This window comes from Cololabis saira, chromosome 22 (assembly GCF_033807715.1).
Source record: "Cololabis saira isolate AMF1-May2022 chromosome 22, fColSai1.1, whole genome shotgun sequence".
NCBI lineage: Eukaryota > Metazoa > Chordata > Actinopteri > Beloniformes > Belonidae > Cololabis > Cololabis saira.
This window is the reverse complement of record NC_084608.1, coordinates 35897388-35915640: the sequence shown is the minus strand read 5'-3', so window position 1 is coordinate 35915640 and position 18253 is coordinate 35897388. Positions and strand designations below refer to the sequence as shown.

Sequence of the window (18253 nt, the reverse complement as noted above, 5' to 3'; positions counted from 1 at the left end):
GTTTCCAAGGTCGTCTTAGCCAGTGCAGTGTCAAGTTTGATTACCTCACGGTAACTCATAACATGACCTGCCTGGTGAAACATGTTCACCAACTCCTTCGAACGTTTAGCTTGATGAAGGGTACTGGCCAGTCCTATGTGCTTCGGAGTGAGGAACTTGTCTCCACTAGCTGTGTACATAAGATCCTGTGCAATGCTGAGGATCTTCGGCAGGAAGGTCCCCCCTTATGAGCCTGGTCCTGCTCAAGGTTTCTTCCCTCCTAAAGGGGAGTTTTTCCTTGCCACTGTTTGGCTTAAGGCTTTTCTCCCACTAGGGGAGTTTTTACCTGCCATTGTTTATGTAATATGTGCTCGGGGGTTTATGTTCATGTTCTGGGTCTGTGGAAAGCGTCTAGAGACAACATCTGTTGTATTAGACGCTATATAAATAAAATTGAATTGAATTGAATTAAGCTGTCGTTTGGCTGTGTTATTATCATAATCTTCAACGTCTTCCCCCAGCAGGCGCTGACCACCTAGTAACAAGTTGAGGAACATGTACAGACTGTTGTGTATGCTGTCTATTGCTCTGTTTTCACTGATGTCTATCCCCTCTTGTTTTGGATGTGAGATCATATCTCTTCGGATGTGCAATGCCACATGGACCATGTTCAGGAACATATCTTGATCCTTATGTTTGAATGTAGGAATGACTCTATGAATATTGGAGGTGTCATCTTTCACCATTGCTGATACTGGAATGTGCCGGTATTTGGATGGAACCAAGACAGTACAAGGTTCATTTCGAGGCTGATCATGCAGTACAACAAAGTCGTATATGCCCTCAAGACGATCAGCTATTTGTTCCTTGAAGGAGTTCCTTCGGCTTAGAAATCTAGATGGTATATCTAATTGAGCCTCATTAGCTAGTGTAGAGTGCCGGTCCCACACATGTAGAAGATCCAGAATATCCGCTTGCTTTGCTGATTGTTCAAGTTCTTGACAGATCCACTCTAATGGCATTTCCGTGCTCGGAAGTGACTCCATGCGTTTGGTCCTGCGTTCAAACCTGTTTTTGCAAGTCATGTGATAACTTCCTTCTGCAGGTATAAGATCATTTACTCAATCTAGTCGCACTCTTAAGAATGAATCACACTTTACTGCTTGTAGGATTCCGCTGCTGACTTTCATTTCTTGTATGAGATGTAGTTTTTCTTTCTGATCTTGGTGGCAAAAGATACACTGCTTCCAATCTATTGGAGCTATTTTGCTCCGTAGACTAACATTTTGCGGAGTTGGGGTAGATGCAGACGAACTTTGTTTGGTATCTTTTTTCGATTCTGCCTTCAATTTCCTTTCTATTTCACGTTTATTCATGTATTTTGCTCGGCAGTTCCTATGCCATAAGAATTGCTGAGGCAACTCTCCTTGAAGTATCTAAGTAAGTTGATTGGTTGCATTTCGGAAATTGTCATGATGTAATTTCATCCGGAGTTGTCTTATAGTGTCAGCTGACTGGAGGCCATCCTTACTAATTGTCATGAGATTTTGCTTATTGTCTTCCTGGCATATCATGCATAACTGTGGGTCCGAGGACATTAAGCTTTCTTGGGTATAATCTATTGCTTCAGCCATGGTTTCTGTCGCCAATTGACTAATTCAGACCTACAAGAAAGAGTGAGTTTTCTTAGAATACGAATGCAAAGTCTAAGACATCGATATGTATTTATTTAGCTAGCTCATTGAGCCAGTAATGTTAGCTAGCCACTAACGTTAGCTAATCCCAGCAACTAGCTGGCTAACATTAGCTAGTTAGGCTTCTTTTAGTGATCAAAAATGCTAAAAATATATTCTGCGATTATTTAAACTACATAAAACATGTCACATTATCAAAATATACACTGGACATGACTTTACCTGTTAGCTGTCTCATGTTTCCGATCAGCCGTTCTGAGAAGTGTGAGAAAAGCTAAGCTTCGTCGGTGGGGTGATATCGGGGATGGCAAAGGTTCCATTCCAGCACATTTGATTTTACCTCAAAACAAAATACAAAGTAAGTAAAAGTAGCCTAATAATAATAATATTAATTGAGTAATTATTCATAGTTAAAAACAACTATTTTTGTAATATATAAGCAGTTTCTTCACATTACATCTCAATTCTGAATATGGCATCGAATTGCCCATGTAGGAAAACTTACAAAAGCACTTTTAATTCATGTTTGTACCTTGTTTAGTCAAAAAGATACACTGAAAAATAGATTTCAGCCTGGCAGTGGCGGCCATGTTGGATTTCTCAATTTTGAAGCATTTTGGGACATTTTTGAGCTTCATATACAGCAGATTTGGATTCAGCACCCTTTAATACCCCTAGAAATGTTGTATATTATAAATATTCACAAAATGCCTTCAGCACTTTAAATAAGCACATTTTCAGAAATTCTGCCTAGACTAATAAGGATCCTATGGAGTGTGGAGTCAGTAAGTCAGTAGTGTGTGTGAGTGATGGCTGAGTGAAACATAGTGTAGTGCAGGGTGTGTGGATGGAAAGAATACAGAAGAACTAGAACACAAAGACATGGAGAGCTGAGGGAAGGTGTTCTCTCCTAGAGATCTTTAGACTGAGGTGCAGGCTGCTTATATACTCAGGGGTGGAGACACCGGGCCCAGGTGTCATCCAATGAGCACAAGCAGGCAATCAACCCTCAATGAGCAGGTTCTCCAGTTTCAGGACTACCTGGAATGTTAGCTTGCATGATGCTCCATATTAGGAGTAATCTATATAGGGGCATCACCCCCTCCCCCCCCCCCCCCCCCCTAAGGTCGTGGTCCCTTTAGGAGGATCCACGGCTCCCCAATTTAGAATAAATTTAAATTAGAAGACCATTAACCCAAAATCCAAAACTCAAGAAAGTACATTTATATTTAACAATTTTAACATTAACTTTAAAATTACAAATTTCCCCATAGCAAAATTTTAGATTTCAAACACTGGTGTTAAACAACCCCTTTAGAAGCCTGGCTTGCACCCCCTGGGCTATCCTCCCCCCTCAACAGCTGGATCCAGGTGTTTCAGCTAGCAATATGGGCTGTAAGGAGCAGGACAGACCAGGGACCACAATGCCAGGATCTAAAAAAAAACAAAGGACAAAGTATTAGGAACACATTTAAACCGGAGCACGAGACAATGCATCCGCCACCACATTCTTTCCCTTTTATGTGCCTAATGTCCAGTGAAAAAGACTGCAACAGCAAAGACCACCTAATGAGTCTTTGGTTAGGACATTTTAGTGAACTAAGGAACGTGAGTGGATTGTGATCTGTGTCAACTATTACAGGCACGCCAGACCCCACATACACACTGAAATGCACCAAAGCCCACACCAGTGCCAAAGCCTCTTTCTCAATGACAGAGTAATTAAGCTGATGCTTATTAAACTTTTTAGAAAAGAAACTGACTGGCCTGTCCATCCCCCCACTGTCAGCCTGCAACAATACTGCACCTGCCCCAACATGACTCGCATCGACCTGCAACTTGAATTGTTGATCCATGCGAGGAGCTGCCAATACTGGGGCAGAGCACAACAAGATTTTGGCATTTTGAAACGCATGCTGACACCGGGAGGACCAGACAAACTTCACATTGTCCTTAAGAAGATCAGTTAGAGGAGAGACAACAGATGAGAATTTTTTACAGAAACTTCTATAATACCCAATCATCCCCAGGAACCTCATGAGTTCCTTTTTCGTAGTGGGAGCTGGATAATTCTCAATAGCAACGACTTTTGCGTGCACAGGACGGACCTCCCCCTGGCCGACCACACGACCAAGGTACGTGACCGTAGCACGAGCAAATTCACATTTAGCAAGATTTTCTCTTGCCAAAGAGCCAGCTACATACAAGCGCTGCCTGAACCCATTGACATAGTCAATTAGATTTTTAGGTGGGTCAGGGGGTGTAAAGTTGTCGTGAAGCTGTGCAAGTGGACCACGAACTAAATGGCCAAAAACTAACTGATTAGGACTAAATCCAGTACTTTCTTGCACCACCTCACGAGCAGCCAGCAGTAACCAGGGCAAGCCCTCCTCCCAGTCTTTGCCCAACTCTGTACAACATGCCCTTAACAATGATTTCAGGGTCTGGTGGAAGCGCTCTAGCGCCCCCTGACTTTCAGCATGGTACGCTGAGGATTGAGAGTGTTTCACCTGTAGTTGCTTCAGAACCTGAGCAAACTGATGGGAGGAGAAGTTGGAACCAAGGTCACTCTGGAGAACCCGTGGAATTCCAAATATGGAGATGAACTGGGAGAGTGCCTTAATCACAGCCCTAGTAGTTATTGAACGTAGAGGATAAGCAGCTGGATATCTGGTCGCCTGGCACATAACAGTTAATAGGTACTTGGCACCTGACCTAGAAGGAGGAAGAGGACCAACACAATCTATTATGATGTGCTCAAATGGTTGTCCTATAGCAGGTATGGGGTGTAATGGAGCAGGCTTAATGACCTGATTTGGCTTACCAGTCATTTGACATGTTTTAATGTATGCAGCAACATCTTTCTTTAACCTAGGCCAAAAGAAATACTGCAAAATGTGGTGGTAAGTTTTCTTAACCCCCAAATGCCCCGACTGGTCATGAGAGAGTTTCAGAACTGAATCTCTGTATTTAGCTGGAATTACCACCTGGAAAACTGGTTCCCCTGCCCCAAGTTCCCCACAAGGCACCCACTTCCTCACGAGCAAACCATTATCCAAAAAATACCCATTTGCGCTATCCTGTACCTCACTACCTGTCAGAACTCCCTCAAAGAGACCTCTGATGGACGGATCAACCTGCTGCTCTGCAATAAGTTCTGCCTGGGACACAGAAATAGGCACGTCAGACAAAGAAAAAACACTTTCAAGATTTTCATTCTTTTCATCTCCAATTTCACGAGACCTGGCACGTGTCACTGCTGCTGCCGCAAATACCTGCGGAAAGTCTCGCTCATTCTCATCTGGCTCACTGTTCACAATAGGATCAGGACTTACTAATGGTGACGGCAGCACTTTTGACCACACCCGACCACCCGCATGCATGTTTCCCAGGAGAACATCGACACCAGCCATCGGGAACGCCCTGCGCAATGCCACCTCCACCTCACCATGGACAAGTCCAGAGTCAATTTCAATTCTGTGTGTAGGAGAAGAGATTATGGACATACCCATACCACGGCTCAACATGGCATCTCCGGTCGCCGACTTACTCGAGAATGGAAGAACAGACTCAAGGACATATGTGCCCAGCGCCGCTGTGTCTCGCAGAATTGTCACGGGCACCTTTTCTTTGGACCCGACCAGAGAGACAAAGCCCCTCTCAACAAATGGTTGATACGCCTCATCTACACCGCCGAAACTCCTCTCGCTCTCATGTAGAGAACCTACCAACCTGACATCTGCCACAACAGGTGCCACAAACGCTGCCGACTTCACATGCATGTTCTTCCTTTTGAGTGAGTAACAGTCTGCCTTAATATGGCCCTTTTTGCCACAGTAATGACATGTTTTGTCACCGTCACGGGCAGCCCGACATTTCTCCTCCTCCATTTTAACCAACGGGGTGAAAGGTGCACTGCTATCATGACCTGGTGTGTTGGAATGATGGCTGGGTGCAGTGTTCTCCCGGTACACATGCTTATGTTGGATACCCAGCGGTACTCAATCACGGTGTGTCAAAACATACTGGTCAGCCAACGCGGCTGCCTCTGCTACAGTTTTCACCTGCTGTTCAGTGAGATACGTTGCTATACGACCTGGAATGGCGTTTTTGAACTGTTCTAGCAACATTAAGTGGCACAAGCCTTCAAAAGTATTTCGACCTGAAGCGATACACCAGCGATTAAAGTTGTTAACCAGTTCTCGTGAAAACTCAAGATATGACTGTTTATCATCTTTTCTCATATTCCTAAAACGCTGACGGTAACCCTCAGGCACCATTTCATACACTTTAAGAACAGCAGATTTAACCTTAGCATAGCTTACACTGTCAGTTACAGACAAAGCTGAATACGCTTCTTGTGCCTTCCCAGTCAGAACACACTGCAGCATTACAGTCCGATCCGCATCAGGCCAGCCTCTAGACTCTGCTAGTCGTTCAAACAATGAGAAAAAGGTTTCGGGGTCTTTCTCATTATATTTGGGCATTAATCTCAAACTGCCCACCAAATCAAAACTCTTCTTACCTGAAGCCACATCTCCTTCACCTTCCAAAAGTCTCTGGTCAATCTTACCTTCTTTTACCAGCTCTAACTTCTCCCTCTGCAAGTTGATCTTTGCCAGTTCAATTTGTTGCTTGTTCCTATCCATTTCTAACTGAATTAACATCAATTCTTTTTGCTGTTCAAATGAAAGATTTGGTTTTTGGATTGGCAACGGCAGCTGCTCTTCATCTTCTTTACCAGATAATACCTCAATGTCTTCCAAATTCGCAATCAGTATTGTTTTTATAGTCTCAGTTCTCCGTCTCTTATCCCCAACATCTATTTTGTAATGTTCTGCAATCTCAAAAAGTTGGTCCTTTGAACAACAATCTAAAAAATGCACTGATGGATTCTCAATAAAATCCTTGACTTGAGCCATTTTTTACTCGTTTGGATGCAAATGGGAATAAAGCCCAAAGTGACACAAAAGTAAAGTGATCTATTAATTTGGGAGTGTCCCCCCTAACTGCCTACAACAAACTTATCTAACTCAACCTTCTCTTCTTGTGGCCCTCCCGAGTCTCCCTGCCAGCCAGGTATCCCAGTGGTATCCACGTGCCCAGCTTTTGTGGAACACACTATGAAAAACAAAAAATGCAATGAAACCACTTGGGGAAACACTGCAAAACTTAAGCCTGCTGGGGACAAAGGCTTAACAACTCCAATAAATCACTTAAACAAATATGTGAAAAAGAACCTACCCTCCACATGCATCCAACTCCATGTTCAAACAAAAATAGGTACGGAAAACAAAAGGAAGCCAAACAAATCAAAAACACGCACGTCTTGAAAAGTTTTGGAGCTTGAACCGCATTAACCCAAAAAAGGGAATCCAGAGCCTGGCCCACCAAACCCACGCATCTGATTGGCCTAACTAGAGGTCACAGGGGAAACACCCCAATTACTTTCAAATTGGCTATTCACAAGCCACGTGTGCCAAACAATTAACTTTAACTTCAACTCAACTTAGCTTTAACAATACTCACATCTTGGACGAGCCCCCATTTGTCATGACCGGCTCTAAGTCATGGCAAAATAGGGGACAAGAGACAGAAGTGAAACAAATAATATTTATTAAGCTTACTGAAAAACAAACAACTGAGGTACCATAACCAACAGAAAAAGCCATAAGGATCCTATGGAGTGTGGAGTCAGTAAGTCAGTAGTGTGTGTGAGTGATGGCTGAGTGAAACATAGTGTAGTGCAGGGTGTGTGGATGGAAAGAATACAGAAGAACTAGAACACAAACAAAGACATGGAGAGCTGAGGGAAGGTGTTCTCTCCTAGAGATCTTTAGACTGAGGTGCAGGCTGCTTATATACTCAGGGGTGGAGACACCGGGCCCAGGTGTCATCCATTGAGCACAAGCAGGCAATCAACCCTCAATGAGCAGGTTCTCCAGTTTCAGGACTACCTGGAATGTTAGCTTGCATGATGCTCCATATTAGGAGTAATCTATATAGGGGCATCACAACTAACACTAACTAGAAGTTTACTGAACACTAACTAGAGGTTTACTAAACACTAACTAGAGGTTTACTAAACACTAACTAGAGGTTAACTAACACTAACTAGAGGTTTACTAACACTAACTAGAGGTTTACTAAACACTAACTAGAGGTTTACTAAACACTAACTAGAGGTTTACTAAATACTAACTAGTAGTTTACTAACACTAACTAGAGGTTTACTAACACTAACTAGTAGTTTACTAACACTAACTAGAGGTTTACTAACACTAACTAGTAGTTTACTAACACTAACTAGAGGTTTACTAACACTAACTAGTAGTTTACTAACACTAACCAGTAGTTTACTGACACTAACTAGTAGTTTACTAACACTAACTAGAGGTTTACTAACACTAACTAGTAGTTTACTAACACTAACTAGTAGTTTACTAACACTAACTAGTAGTTTACTGACACTAACTAGTAGTTTACTAACACTAAAGGCTGAATTATGCTTCTGCGTCAAAATGGCGCCGTGTCTACGGCGTGTGGTTTGGATCGACGCAGGGGACACGCCGTCACATGCGCCGTCACTGACGTGCACCTCCTGAAAATTGTAACTACGCGTCGAGGAGACGCAGACCACACGCAGACCGAGAGGGCTGTGATTGGTTCGTTTGAAAGCAAAGCATTTCCGGTTTCCGGTTTGAATCAGTAGTGAACTTCCAGGGCTCTTTTCTTCGTTTATGTGTGATTTTTTTGTTTTTGTTTTTTGCACAATAGTTGTCCTTATTTCTTTGATTTACTGTGACCGGAAAAAGTCGGATAAACCATTCAGAAAAAGATCGCTAACTAGCGGCCGCGAGGGGAACTGCACCGCGACCAAATGGAGAGACGGAGAAGTCTGAAGGATTCACGACGGCGTCACGGCTGCGTCGTGTGCTCTGCGTTGGTGTGACGCAGAAGCATAATTCAGCCTTAACTAACTACTAAAGCTGTAGAAACGCCCACAGCAGCTACCGGGTGGTCCTGGTTGATTTCTACTCTGATCCTGATATTTTTCTGCTAAAGAAGCTCATAAAGTCGTCACTACTGAGAGCTGCAGGAAACTCGGCTCAACACAGTTGTCTCTTTGTCAGCCTGGCTACAGCGCTGAACAGAAACGTGGGTTTCTTTTATTATCCTCTATCCACCATGAGTAATGAGCTGTTCTAGCTGTGTGAAGGGCTTTTTTATAGACTACACTTTTCCATGCACCATAAGAGTCTACAGACTTACAAGAGAACCACTTCATTTCCATTTCACACACTTTTTGTTTCAGCATTTCAGCATTTTCAGTGACATTAACCTGAATAACATCACTTAGTGAACAATACCAACACATTATTGCTGGTCAATGACTTCTTAACATTACAACTTCAGAGCTGTTTAACTATGAACTTATTTAGACAAATATGTTTTCTGAAACATTTATTTCAACACGGTTACAGAAGTCATCAGCTGTTTCTTCTTCATTCAGGTTGGAGGGCTGCGTGTTGTCAGAGATCAGCTGTTCTTCTCTGGTCTCAGCTCTGAAGTCCAACCCCTCCCACCTGAAACACCTGAAACATCTGAAACATCTGGACCTGAGCTGGAACCAGCTGCAGGATTCAGGAGTGAAACATCTGTGTGGTTTCCTGGAGAGTCCAGACTGCAGACTGGAGACTCTGAGGTCAGACATGTTTTAGTTTTGTGTTCAGATCAATCTGATGTGAAAGTTGTGTTGACACTAGGGTTGCCACCTTTCAGAAATAGAAATAAGGGAAGTCCTGATTTCAGCCGCGTGAGCGCCCAAAAAAGGAGCATCCCCAAAACGTCTAAAATACATAGAAATGTATATATTTTATTTGAAAAAACAAAATGCTTTGATGATTTAAAGTTTAAAGTGCTTTAATAGCATTGAACTTTCATGACTGTACAGACAGTCTGAACCTGAGCATTGTCATAGTAAATGAAACAAAGTCTGCCTGCATTGGGCAGTTAAACAGTTAAACCTAAATTGAATGACAATACAACACTAGAATATTCTGTAAATGTAACATGTATAAACACTTTCAAGAGGGAAAACAATTAAATTGAACACACTTATAGAACATGCTAGTCTATTATATAAATAAAGTGCTGTAACAGCTAAAACAAAGCCTGGCTTAGAATCCTTTGCTTAGAAAACTAAATAAAACCAATAAACATGAAAAAAATAAATAAAGTGCATAGCTTTCTTCAACTCCTTTATGTCCTTTTTTATTCAGGCCAGGTTTAAACAGTTCACTCTCACTTCTTCTTCCAGGATTCTTGTTACTTCTTACAGCTGAGCAGCTCCTTGTCTTTCAGAACTGTGGAACTCCGAACAGTCTGCTCACTCTTCATGAGCTCCACTCAGCAAAGCACCATATTTTAAGCCTTTATTTGTTATAATTTTGATGATTGAATTCTTAATTGATTTAATAAAATATTCCAATTTTTTTTAGATTCTGAGGTTTTCATAAGCTTTGAGCCATAGTCATCAAAATTATAACAAATAAAGGCTTGAAATATCTCACTTTGCATGTAGTGGGAAATAATATATTTGTTTCACCTTTAGTTGAATTTACTGAAACAAATTAAGTTTAGCAAAATATTCTAATTTTCCGACCTTCACCTGTATATTATGACCAATAAATAAGAGCATAATAAATGTCCCGTATACTACCACATCATGCATCATGGGACAATTGTGAAATACAGAAACAACTGCGATCCGTATTGGTTCAATACGGAACGCAACTTTTAATTCCAAATTCCGTAACAATTCTGTAGCTGTGTCCCAATTCAGGTTCTGGTCCTTCTGAGGACGCGGTCTTTGTAGGCCACGCCTTCGAAGACCGTGAAGGCCGTACGGAAGGCTGGACGGACGCTGGTGAAATGAGACGGTCTAGCCTGTAGGGGATTTCCTGGTTGCGTCACCAGCTGTTCCCGCCCTTGTCCTACGTCACTAAACAAAGTAGAAAGAAAGAAAGATAGACAGAAAACATGATAGAAAAGAAAGAAAGAAAGAAAGAAAGAAAGAAAGAAAGAAAGAAAGAAAGAAAGAAAGAAAGAAAGAAAGAAAGAAAGAAAGAAAGAAAGAAAGAAAGAAAGAAAGAAAGAAAGAAAGAAAGAAAGAAAACATGATAGAAAAGAAAGAAAGAAAGAAAGAAAGAAATAAAACACGATAGAAAAGAAAGAAAGAACCAAAGAAAAAAGAAATGGAGCCAGAAGTTTTGTTTTTGTTTTTTTTTTTGTTTTTCATTTTGTTGGAGGAGGAAGAGAGGCGTGCCCGCCGGCGCCGGCGGATTTAATATATTTTTCTGAAAAAATTTGAATCTGAAAATATTTTTCTGGAAATAAATATTTTTCTGACTGTGCGCAATGAATCTTGGGATATGGTGGGCCGCGGAGGATACAACTGATGGATCCTTGAAACAGCGGGAAAAGAAGGCTGCATTTGTGGGCTGCATTTGAAGGAGCCTTCCAAATGGTGTGACGTAATCAGCCTTCAAATCCAGCCTTCGAAGGACGCAGCCCCTGAATTGGGACACAGCTTGTATTTCCAGGGACGGGTGGCGAGCCTAGTTGACACTAACCTGCAGATCAGGCTGATCTCCTGCTGATCCACACTGACCATCAGACTGATCTCCTGCTGATCCACACTGACCATCAGACTGATCTCCTGCTGATCCACACTGACCATCAGACTGATCTCCTGCTGATCCACACTGACCATCAGACTGATCTCCTGCTGATCCACACTGACCATCAGACTGATCTCCTGCTGATCCACACTGACCATCAGACTGATCTCCTGCTGATCCACACTGACCATCAGACTGATCTCCTGCTGATCCACACTGACCATCAGACTGATCTCCTGCTGATCCACACTGACCATCAGACTGATCTCCTGCTGATCCACACTGACATCAGACTGATCTCCTGCTGATCCACACTGACCATCTGACTGCTCTGGTTTCTTCTTCTCTGGTGTCTTTGTGCAGCTTGCAGTGCTGCGGTCTGTCAGGGATCAGCTGTTCTTCTCTGGTCTCAGCTCTGAAGTCCAACCCCTCCCACCTGAAACATCTGGACCTGAGTAACAACTACCAGCTGCAGGCTGCAGATGTGGAACAGCTGTCTGGTCTGGTGGAGAGTCCAGACTACCAGCTGCAGACTCTCAGGTTGGTTCTGACTGGAGCTTTTGGAGTTTTCTTGGAGGTTTTGGTTTCCTCAAACAGAGAAGACTCCGTCTGTAGGGGCAAAAACCTAAATATGAGTTTTCCATTAGCTCATTCATTCCTATTTGTTTGCCCCATGAGAAGGCTTTAACAGGTGTCAGACTCCCAGCTGTCCTTTAAACAATCCAAAAGAGCGTGTTGATTTATGCTTATTTATTGCAAAATAACAAAGTTCAAAGAAAAGGTGACATAGAGTCCTTAGTTCTATCAGCAAATATCAGAGGCCATTCCCCTGCTCATCCTGCAGCCGCAGTCAATGACAGTGTCGCTGCTCTCCGCCCTCTCGCGTCATACGTCACCACCACCAACTTAAAGCCTAGCGCCGTCCTCCCCACCTGAGGAGGGAGGAAGGCGCACACTTAATATTTTACTAATAAACAACACAAATTGAAAATAAACTTAAATGCGGCTCCTACACACCGGCCCCTAATTGTTCTTTACAGAATCAATTATTCAAATTACAAAAGGGAGCCGTAAATTAACAATTAATTACACTAATTAATGAATTAATTAAACTAATTAATGCATTCAGGAAAATAAAGTAAATACATTACACCCCTTGTAGATGTCTTTAATCTTCAAGATGAAGACTTGTCACTCTTCAGTCTCTAGGAGGCGGCACAACTTGGATATGGGCCTTTCGATGACTGAAGTCTTGGTCCGGAGCTTTACTGAGCGGGTCAGACCTCTTGCGTCAGGTTTGGTCTCCAGTATTCTTCCTCTGTCCATTTCTGCCTCTCTTGGTGTAGTAGAAGGTATTCCTGTGTCCATCTATGCCAAAAAAGATCGGCCATGTACTGGACTTGTTTCCAGCGACGTCTGGCATAAAGATCAGATCTCTGAAAGGTTCCAGGGGGTAGGATAGGTTGTGTTCTTTGCAGGAGGATGTGATTTGGAGTTTTTCCTGCCACTATCATGACTTTTCTCTTTCCGTTCTCCTTTATTCCAGTCCTCCTCTTCCTTTTTCCACAGATCTCACTTGTCTTCCTTCCTCTTCCAGTCCTTGTCCTGTTTTTCATTTTTGCTCTTAGAGTCATAACTGTTCCATTGTTTTCTCTGACCATTCTTGTTCTCCATCCTTTCTTTACCATGTGTGCTATCTTCCCAGTGCTTTCTTTCACCCTTTCCTTTTCCTTCTTTACCACGATCTTTGTCATGTTTATGCTTCCACTCATACTTGCTTTTAAATATTTCTTATCCCACTTCTCTTTGCCAACTTCCTTGAGCACATCTCTGCACTTCTTCCATTCTTTCTTTCCCTTCCATTCCTCCCTGCCCTGGTGCCTCTCACCATGATCCTTTCCTTTCTGCCAGTTCTTTTTATCCTCTTTACCCCTCTGTTGAGGTTCCTTTATTTTCTCATGCTTTCCCCTTTTCTTTTTCCTTTGTAGGCTCTGAAGTCGCTGTTCAGCCATTTGGCGGTTGTTTGGCATGCTGATATTGGTTAATCTGCAAGGTAGTTTTAAATGATAATGCCCATTCTGCAGAACAGCCTCACTGGCTATTTCCAAAACCCTTTTGTCCTCAATTGACATTTCGGTCTTTTCCTCTGATGATAACTCGTTGAAATCCTGCTTATACTGTGAAATCAGAAGTTCTTCCCAAGTTGCAACTGATATCCTATTCACAGTCACGCTTGCTGCCGTTCCACCATCACTGCCGTTTCTGAGTGGCCCGTTTACTACCCACCCCAATAGGGTTCGTACTGCGTAAGGGCCCTCGCCTTGGCTATTGATAACCTCCCATGGCTCCAATAGCTTTGGAGCATTTGTGCCAACCAACATCTCCACTTTAGCACTGATGCTGGGAAGTTTTACTTTGTTCAGGTACGCCCACTGCTTTACATCATTCTGCTTGGCAATGTTGCTTAGAGTAACTGGCATTTCTTTCTGAGTGAAAACGTCAGGAAGAGGTAAGAAGTTGTCGCTGTCCAGTGCTGAAACTTCAATTCCAGATATAACATGGGATGGAACAAGCTGTTTCTGATTCATTGTGCTTAATAGAATATGCGTTTTTCTACCTTTCAGATTGAGTTGAGACATGAGTGCCTCGGAGCAGAAGGTAGCAGTGGACCCAGGATCCAGGAGGGCATACACTTGCAGGACCTGGCTGCCTTTGGCTGCCTTCACTTGAACTGGGACAATGGAGAGCCCATTCTCTTGTTCTCCGGCCCCTATATGGCCGCATAACTCTGCTGATGCTCCACCTACTACACCAGAGGACCTGTCAGTCTCTTTAGTTGCACCATCTTTACCATCAATGTGCAGGACACTTGGATGGGCTAGCTTGCACACTTTGCAGATGAGACGTCTTTTGCAGTCCCTGCTAACGTGGCCTGTTGAGAGACAGCCAAAGCATATGCCTTTGGTCTTTAAAAAGTTCAGCTTATTTCTGTGTGTTGTCTCCACGAACTGTTTACACAACTCCAATGTGTGCTTGCAGCTGCAAAGGGGACAGAAGGGGTCAGGTTCTTTTTCCGTTGGAGCAATAGCGACACCTGTGGCGAAACTGCTGCCATACGACTTTGAAATCTGTGATTTTACAGTATATTTATCCTTTACATCCACCTTTCCTTTAACAGCTGACTGGTCCTGAAGGTCACCAAAAACTGGGTCAGCTGCTATCCGAGCCTGCTTTTCAATAAAAAAGACAAGGTCCAGGATCCTAACTCTACGACTGCGCTCCTCTTGCAGTTCGTAAGCTTTGCTGCGCCATCTCTCCCTGAGCTTGTATGGCAGCTTAAACGCAATGCTTCTCATGTTGGACACCGTGTCTAGTTCCTCCATATACTCCATTTCCTCCATGGCATTGCAGCAGCTTCTAAGGAACATGGCATAATCCTGCAGTGATCTTGAATCCTCAGATTTAATTTGGGACCAGGATAGTGCCTTTTCCAGGTAAGCACAGGAGATTTTATATTCGTTTCCAAAGTTTTCCTTTAATAACCTTTTTGCTTTCTGGTAGCCCCTGTCTGGAGACATGTACTCACAGCTTTTGACTAGTTTTTGAGCTTGTCCTTTTGTAAACTGTATAAGGAACTGCAATCTGTCTCTGTTGTTGTCTGTTTTATTTTCAATCATGTTTTCGAAAGAGTGAATAAAGGACTTGTATTCCAGGATTTGTCCATCAAAAGGTGAAATGCTTCCTTGTGGCAGTGTTGACAGAAGTTGCTGTTTTACAAGAATATGTGTCAAATTGTTTTGATTTTCCAGTATTTTTATCATGTGGTTATCTGGTGCTGAACTGAGGGTAGGAGGGATTTGCCCTTGTGACAGAGTTAATTGTGTGTTTTGGGATGAGCGTGTGACAGAGGGAATTCTGTGCACTGAGGTTGGATGTGGTTGTTGTTGGGCATCACTGCTGGTGTTAGGCAGAACAAAAAACTGACTTTGATGATCATCCCCAGAATCAAAAAGGGGAAATTGAACCTGGGCTCCTGCCTTGCTCCTAGTTACTGGAGCACTCCTATCAAAAATATGACATAAACCTTGTGGCTTTTCATCTAGCTGCACATCTGTGGCTGCTGATGCCCCAGCTATGGTTTCCTCTGGCTCTGCACCTGCATCAGACTGGGCAGGGTTGAGCGTTAACATTTCAGCCTCCTTTAGACAGTTAATTTTGGCTGTAGCGGCTGCTATTTCAGTCTGCAGTTCCAATGTTTCTCTCCTTTTTTTAAGCATTTGTTCCTGTTCTTCGATGGCATGTTTTTCCTGTAACATTGCAGCTTTGGCCAGTAAAGCTGCTCTCTCCGCCTCCGCACTTATACGTAACGAGGATGACGAGGAAGAGGCGCTAGATTTGACTGACTTCTCTGAGTGTGTATCGACATCATCCAGATCACTGTTTGCATTCTCACCCTCCACCTGAGCAACAGAATAAGAGGCTTCAGCCAAGCTGAGGGAACTGCGGGCTTCCATGCGTGAAATCCATTTTGTAACGGTGTCGAGAAAAGCTATTATTTGCGCACATCTCGGTTGATACCATTTATCATCGTCTTCCTTTTTTGCGTCCTCATCCAATATTTCAGTGTAAGAGATATGCAGCGCTTTAAAATCATTCAGAAGGTCGTTAAACTTCATCATATTTCCTTTCACTTCCTCAAGATATTTGTCAGCCATTAGACTATTTACAATGTTCATTCTTCTTGTTAGATGTGAAGCTTTTCCTGCTCTAGATGAGCGCAGACGCGCCGCAGCCTCATTCATGTTTTTAACAGGACTCGTTTCTGCCTCGTCGGAACTTGCCATTTTATTCACAAATAAACTTTCAAAAACTTAATCAAAAGGTTTAGAAAACAGTTCTTATTCTTTCCGATGTCCTTGTATTTAATTATTAAACTCAGGTTCATTCATATAAGTTTGTTCACGCAGGTGGGCGTCGCCCCGCTCCCAATTGTTTGGCCAAGTCGGCGAAAAGTTGATAAACAAAAAGATCACAGTCCATTAACACAAAATTCAGCGGTGAAGTTCGTTTCAGAACACTTCAGGCATTTTTTCCAAACTTATAATCCATCCAAAAAAGTTTGATTTGAAGCACGTACCTCCTCCAACGTGTTTCTTTGTTTGCTCCGCCTGGCTCCGCCGCGTCCGCCGGCGTTTCCTTTGCCTTATGTTTCTCTTAATCCTCAAAACAGTCCTCCAATCAAGACTCACAGCGTGTCATTGACAAATTGTAGGGGCAAAAACCTAAATATGAGTTTTCCATTAGCTCATTCATTCCTATTTGTTTGCCCCATGAGAAGGCTTTAACAGGTGTCAGACTCCCAGCTGTCCTTTAAACAATCCAAAAGAGCGTGTTGATTTATGCTTATTTATTGCAAAATAACAAAGTTCAAAGAAAAGGTGACATAGAGTCCTTAGTTCTATCAGCAAATATCAGAGGCCATTCCCCTGCTCATCCTGCAGCCGCAGTCAATGACAGTGTCGCTGCTCTCCGCCCTCTCGCGTCATACGTCACCACCACCAACTTAAAGCCTAGCGCCGTCCTCCCCACCTGAGGAGGGAGGAAGGCGCACACTTAATATTTTACTAATAAACAACACAAATTGAAAATAAACTTAAATGCGGCTCCTACACCGTCAGTCCAGGTGAAGGAGTTTCAGGTGTTGATCGTCTGAACCTCCTGCTGCTTCTTCATCATTCACTCACATTTCATGTGAAACCTGCTGTGATCCATGTGTGTTCTGTTAGAACCACACACACTCACCGTCACACATGTGTGTTCTGTTAGAACCACACACACCTCACCGTCACACATGTGTGCGTGTTAGAACCACACACACCTCACCGTCACACATGTGTGTTAGAACCACACACACCTCACCGTCACACATGTGTGTTAGAACCACACACACCTCACCGTCACACATGTGTGTTAGAACCACACACACCTCACCGTCACACGTGTGTTCTGTTAGAACCACACACACTCACCGTCACACATGTGTGCGTGTTAGAACCACACACACCTCACCGTCACACATGTGTGTTAGAACCACACACACCTCACCGTCACACATGTGTGTTAGAACCACACACACCTCACCGTCACACGTGTGTTCTGTTAGAACCACACACACCTCACCGTCACACATGTGTGTTCTGTTAGAACCACACACACCTCACCGTCACACATGTGTGTTCTGTTAGAACCACACACACCTCACCGTCACACGTGTGTTCTGTTAGAACCACACACACCTCACCGTCACACATGTGTGTTAGAACCACACACACCTCACCGTCACACATGTGTGTGTGTTAGAACCACACACACCTCACTGTCACACATGTGTGTTCTGTTAGAACCACACACACCTCACTGTCACACATGTGTGTTAGAACCACACACACCTCACCGTCACACATGTGTGTTAGAACCACACACACCTCACCGTCACACATGTGTGTTAGAACCACACACACCTCACCGTCACACATGTGTGTTCTGTTAGAACCACACACACCTCACCGTCACACATGTGTGTTCTGTTAGAACCACACACACCTCACTGTCACACATGTGTGTTCTGTTAGAACCACACACACCTCACCGTCACACATGTGTGTTCTGTTAGAACCACACACACCTCACTGTCACACATGTGTGTTAGAACCACACACACCTCACCGTCACACATGTGTGTTAGAACCACACACACCTCACCGTCACACATGTGTGTTAGAACCACACACACCTCACCGTCACACATGTGTGTTCTGTTAGAACCACACACACCTCACTGTCACACATGTGTGTTCTGTTAGAACCACACACACCTCACCGTCACACATGTGTGTT

General features: G+C 43.3%; 1 protein-coding gene across 5 annotated transcripts in view; it reads left to right on the top strand.

Moving 5' to 3' along the window:
- The window catches only part of LOC133423113 (NACHT, LRR and PYD domains-containing protein 14-like), a 485953-nt gene that overhangs the window by 37799 nt on the left and 429901 nt on the right, over positions 1-18253 (top strand). For all 5 annotated transcript variants that reach the window (XR_009770796.1, XR_009770798.1, XR_009770797.1 and 2 more), the window contains exons 9-10: positions 9187-9378; positions 11720-11896. Coding sequence is in view for 2 of the 5 variants with exons in the window: in XM_061713249.1 (XP_061569233.1) it covers positions 9187-9378; positions 11720-11896 (369 nt within the window). In the remaining 3 variants the exon portion in view is untranslated. The remainder of the gene's footprint in view (positions 1-9186; positions 9379-11719; positions 11897-18253) is intronic.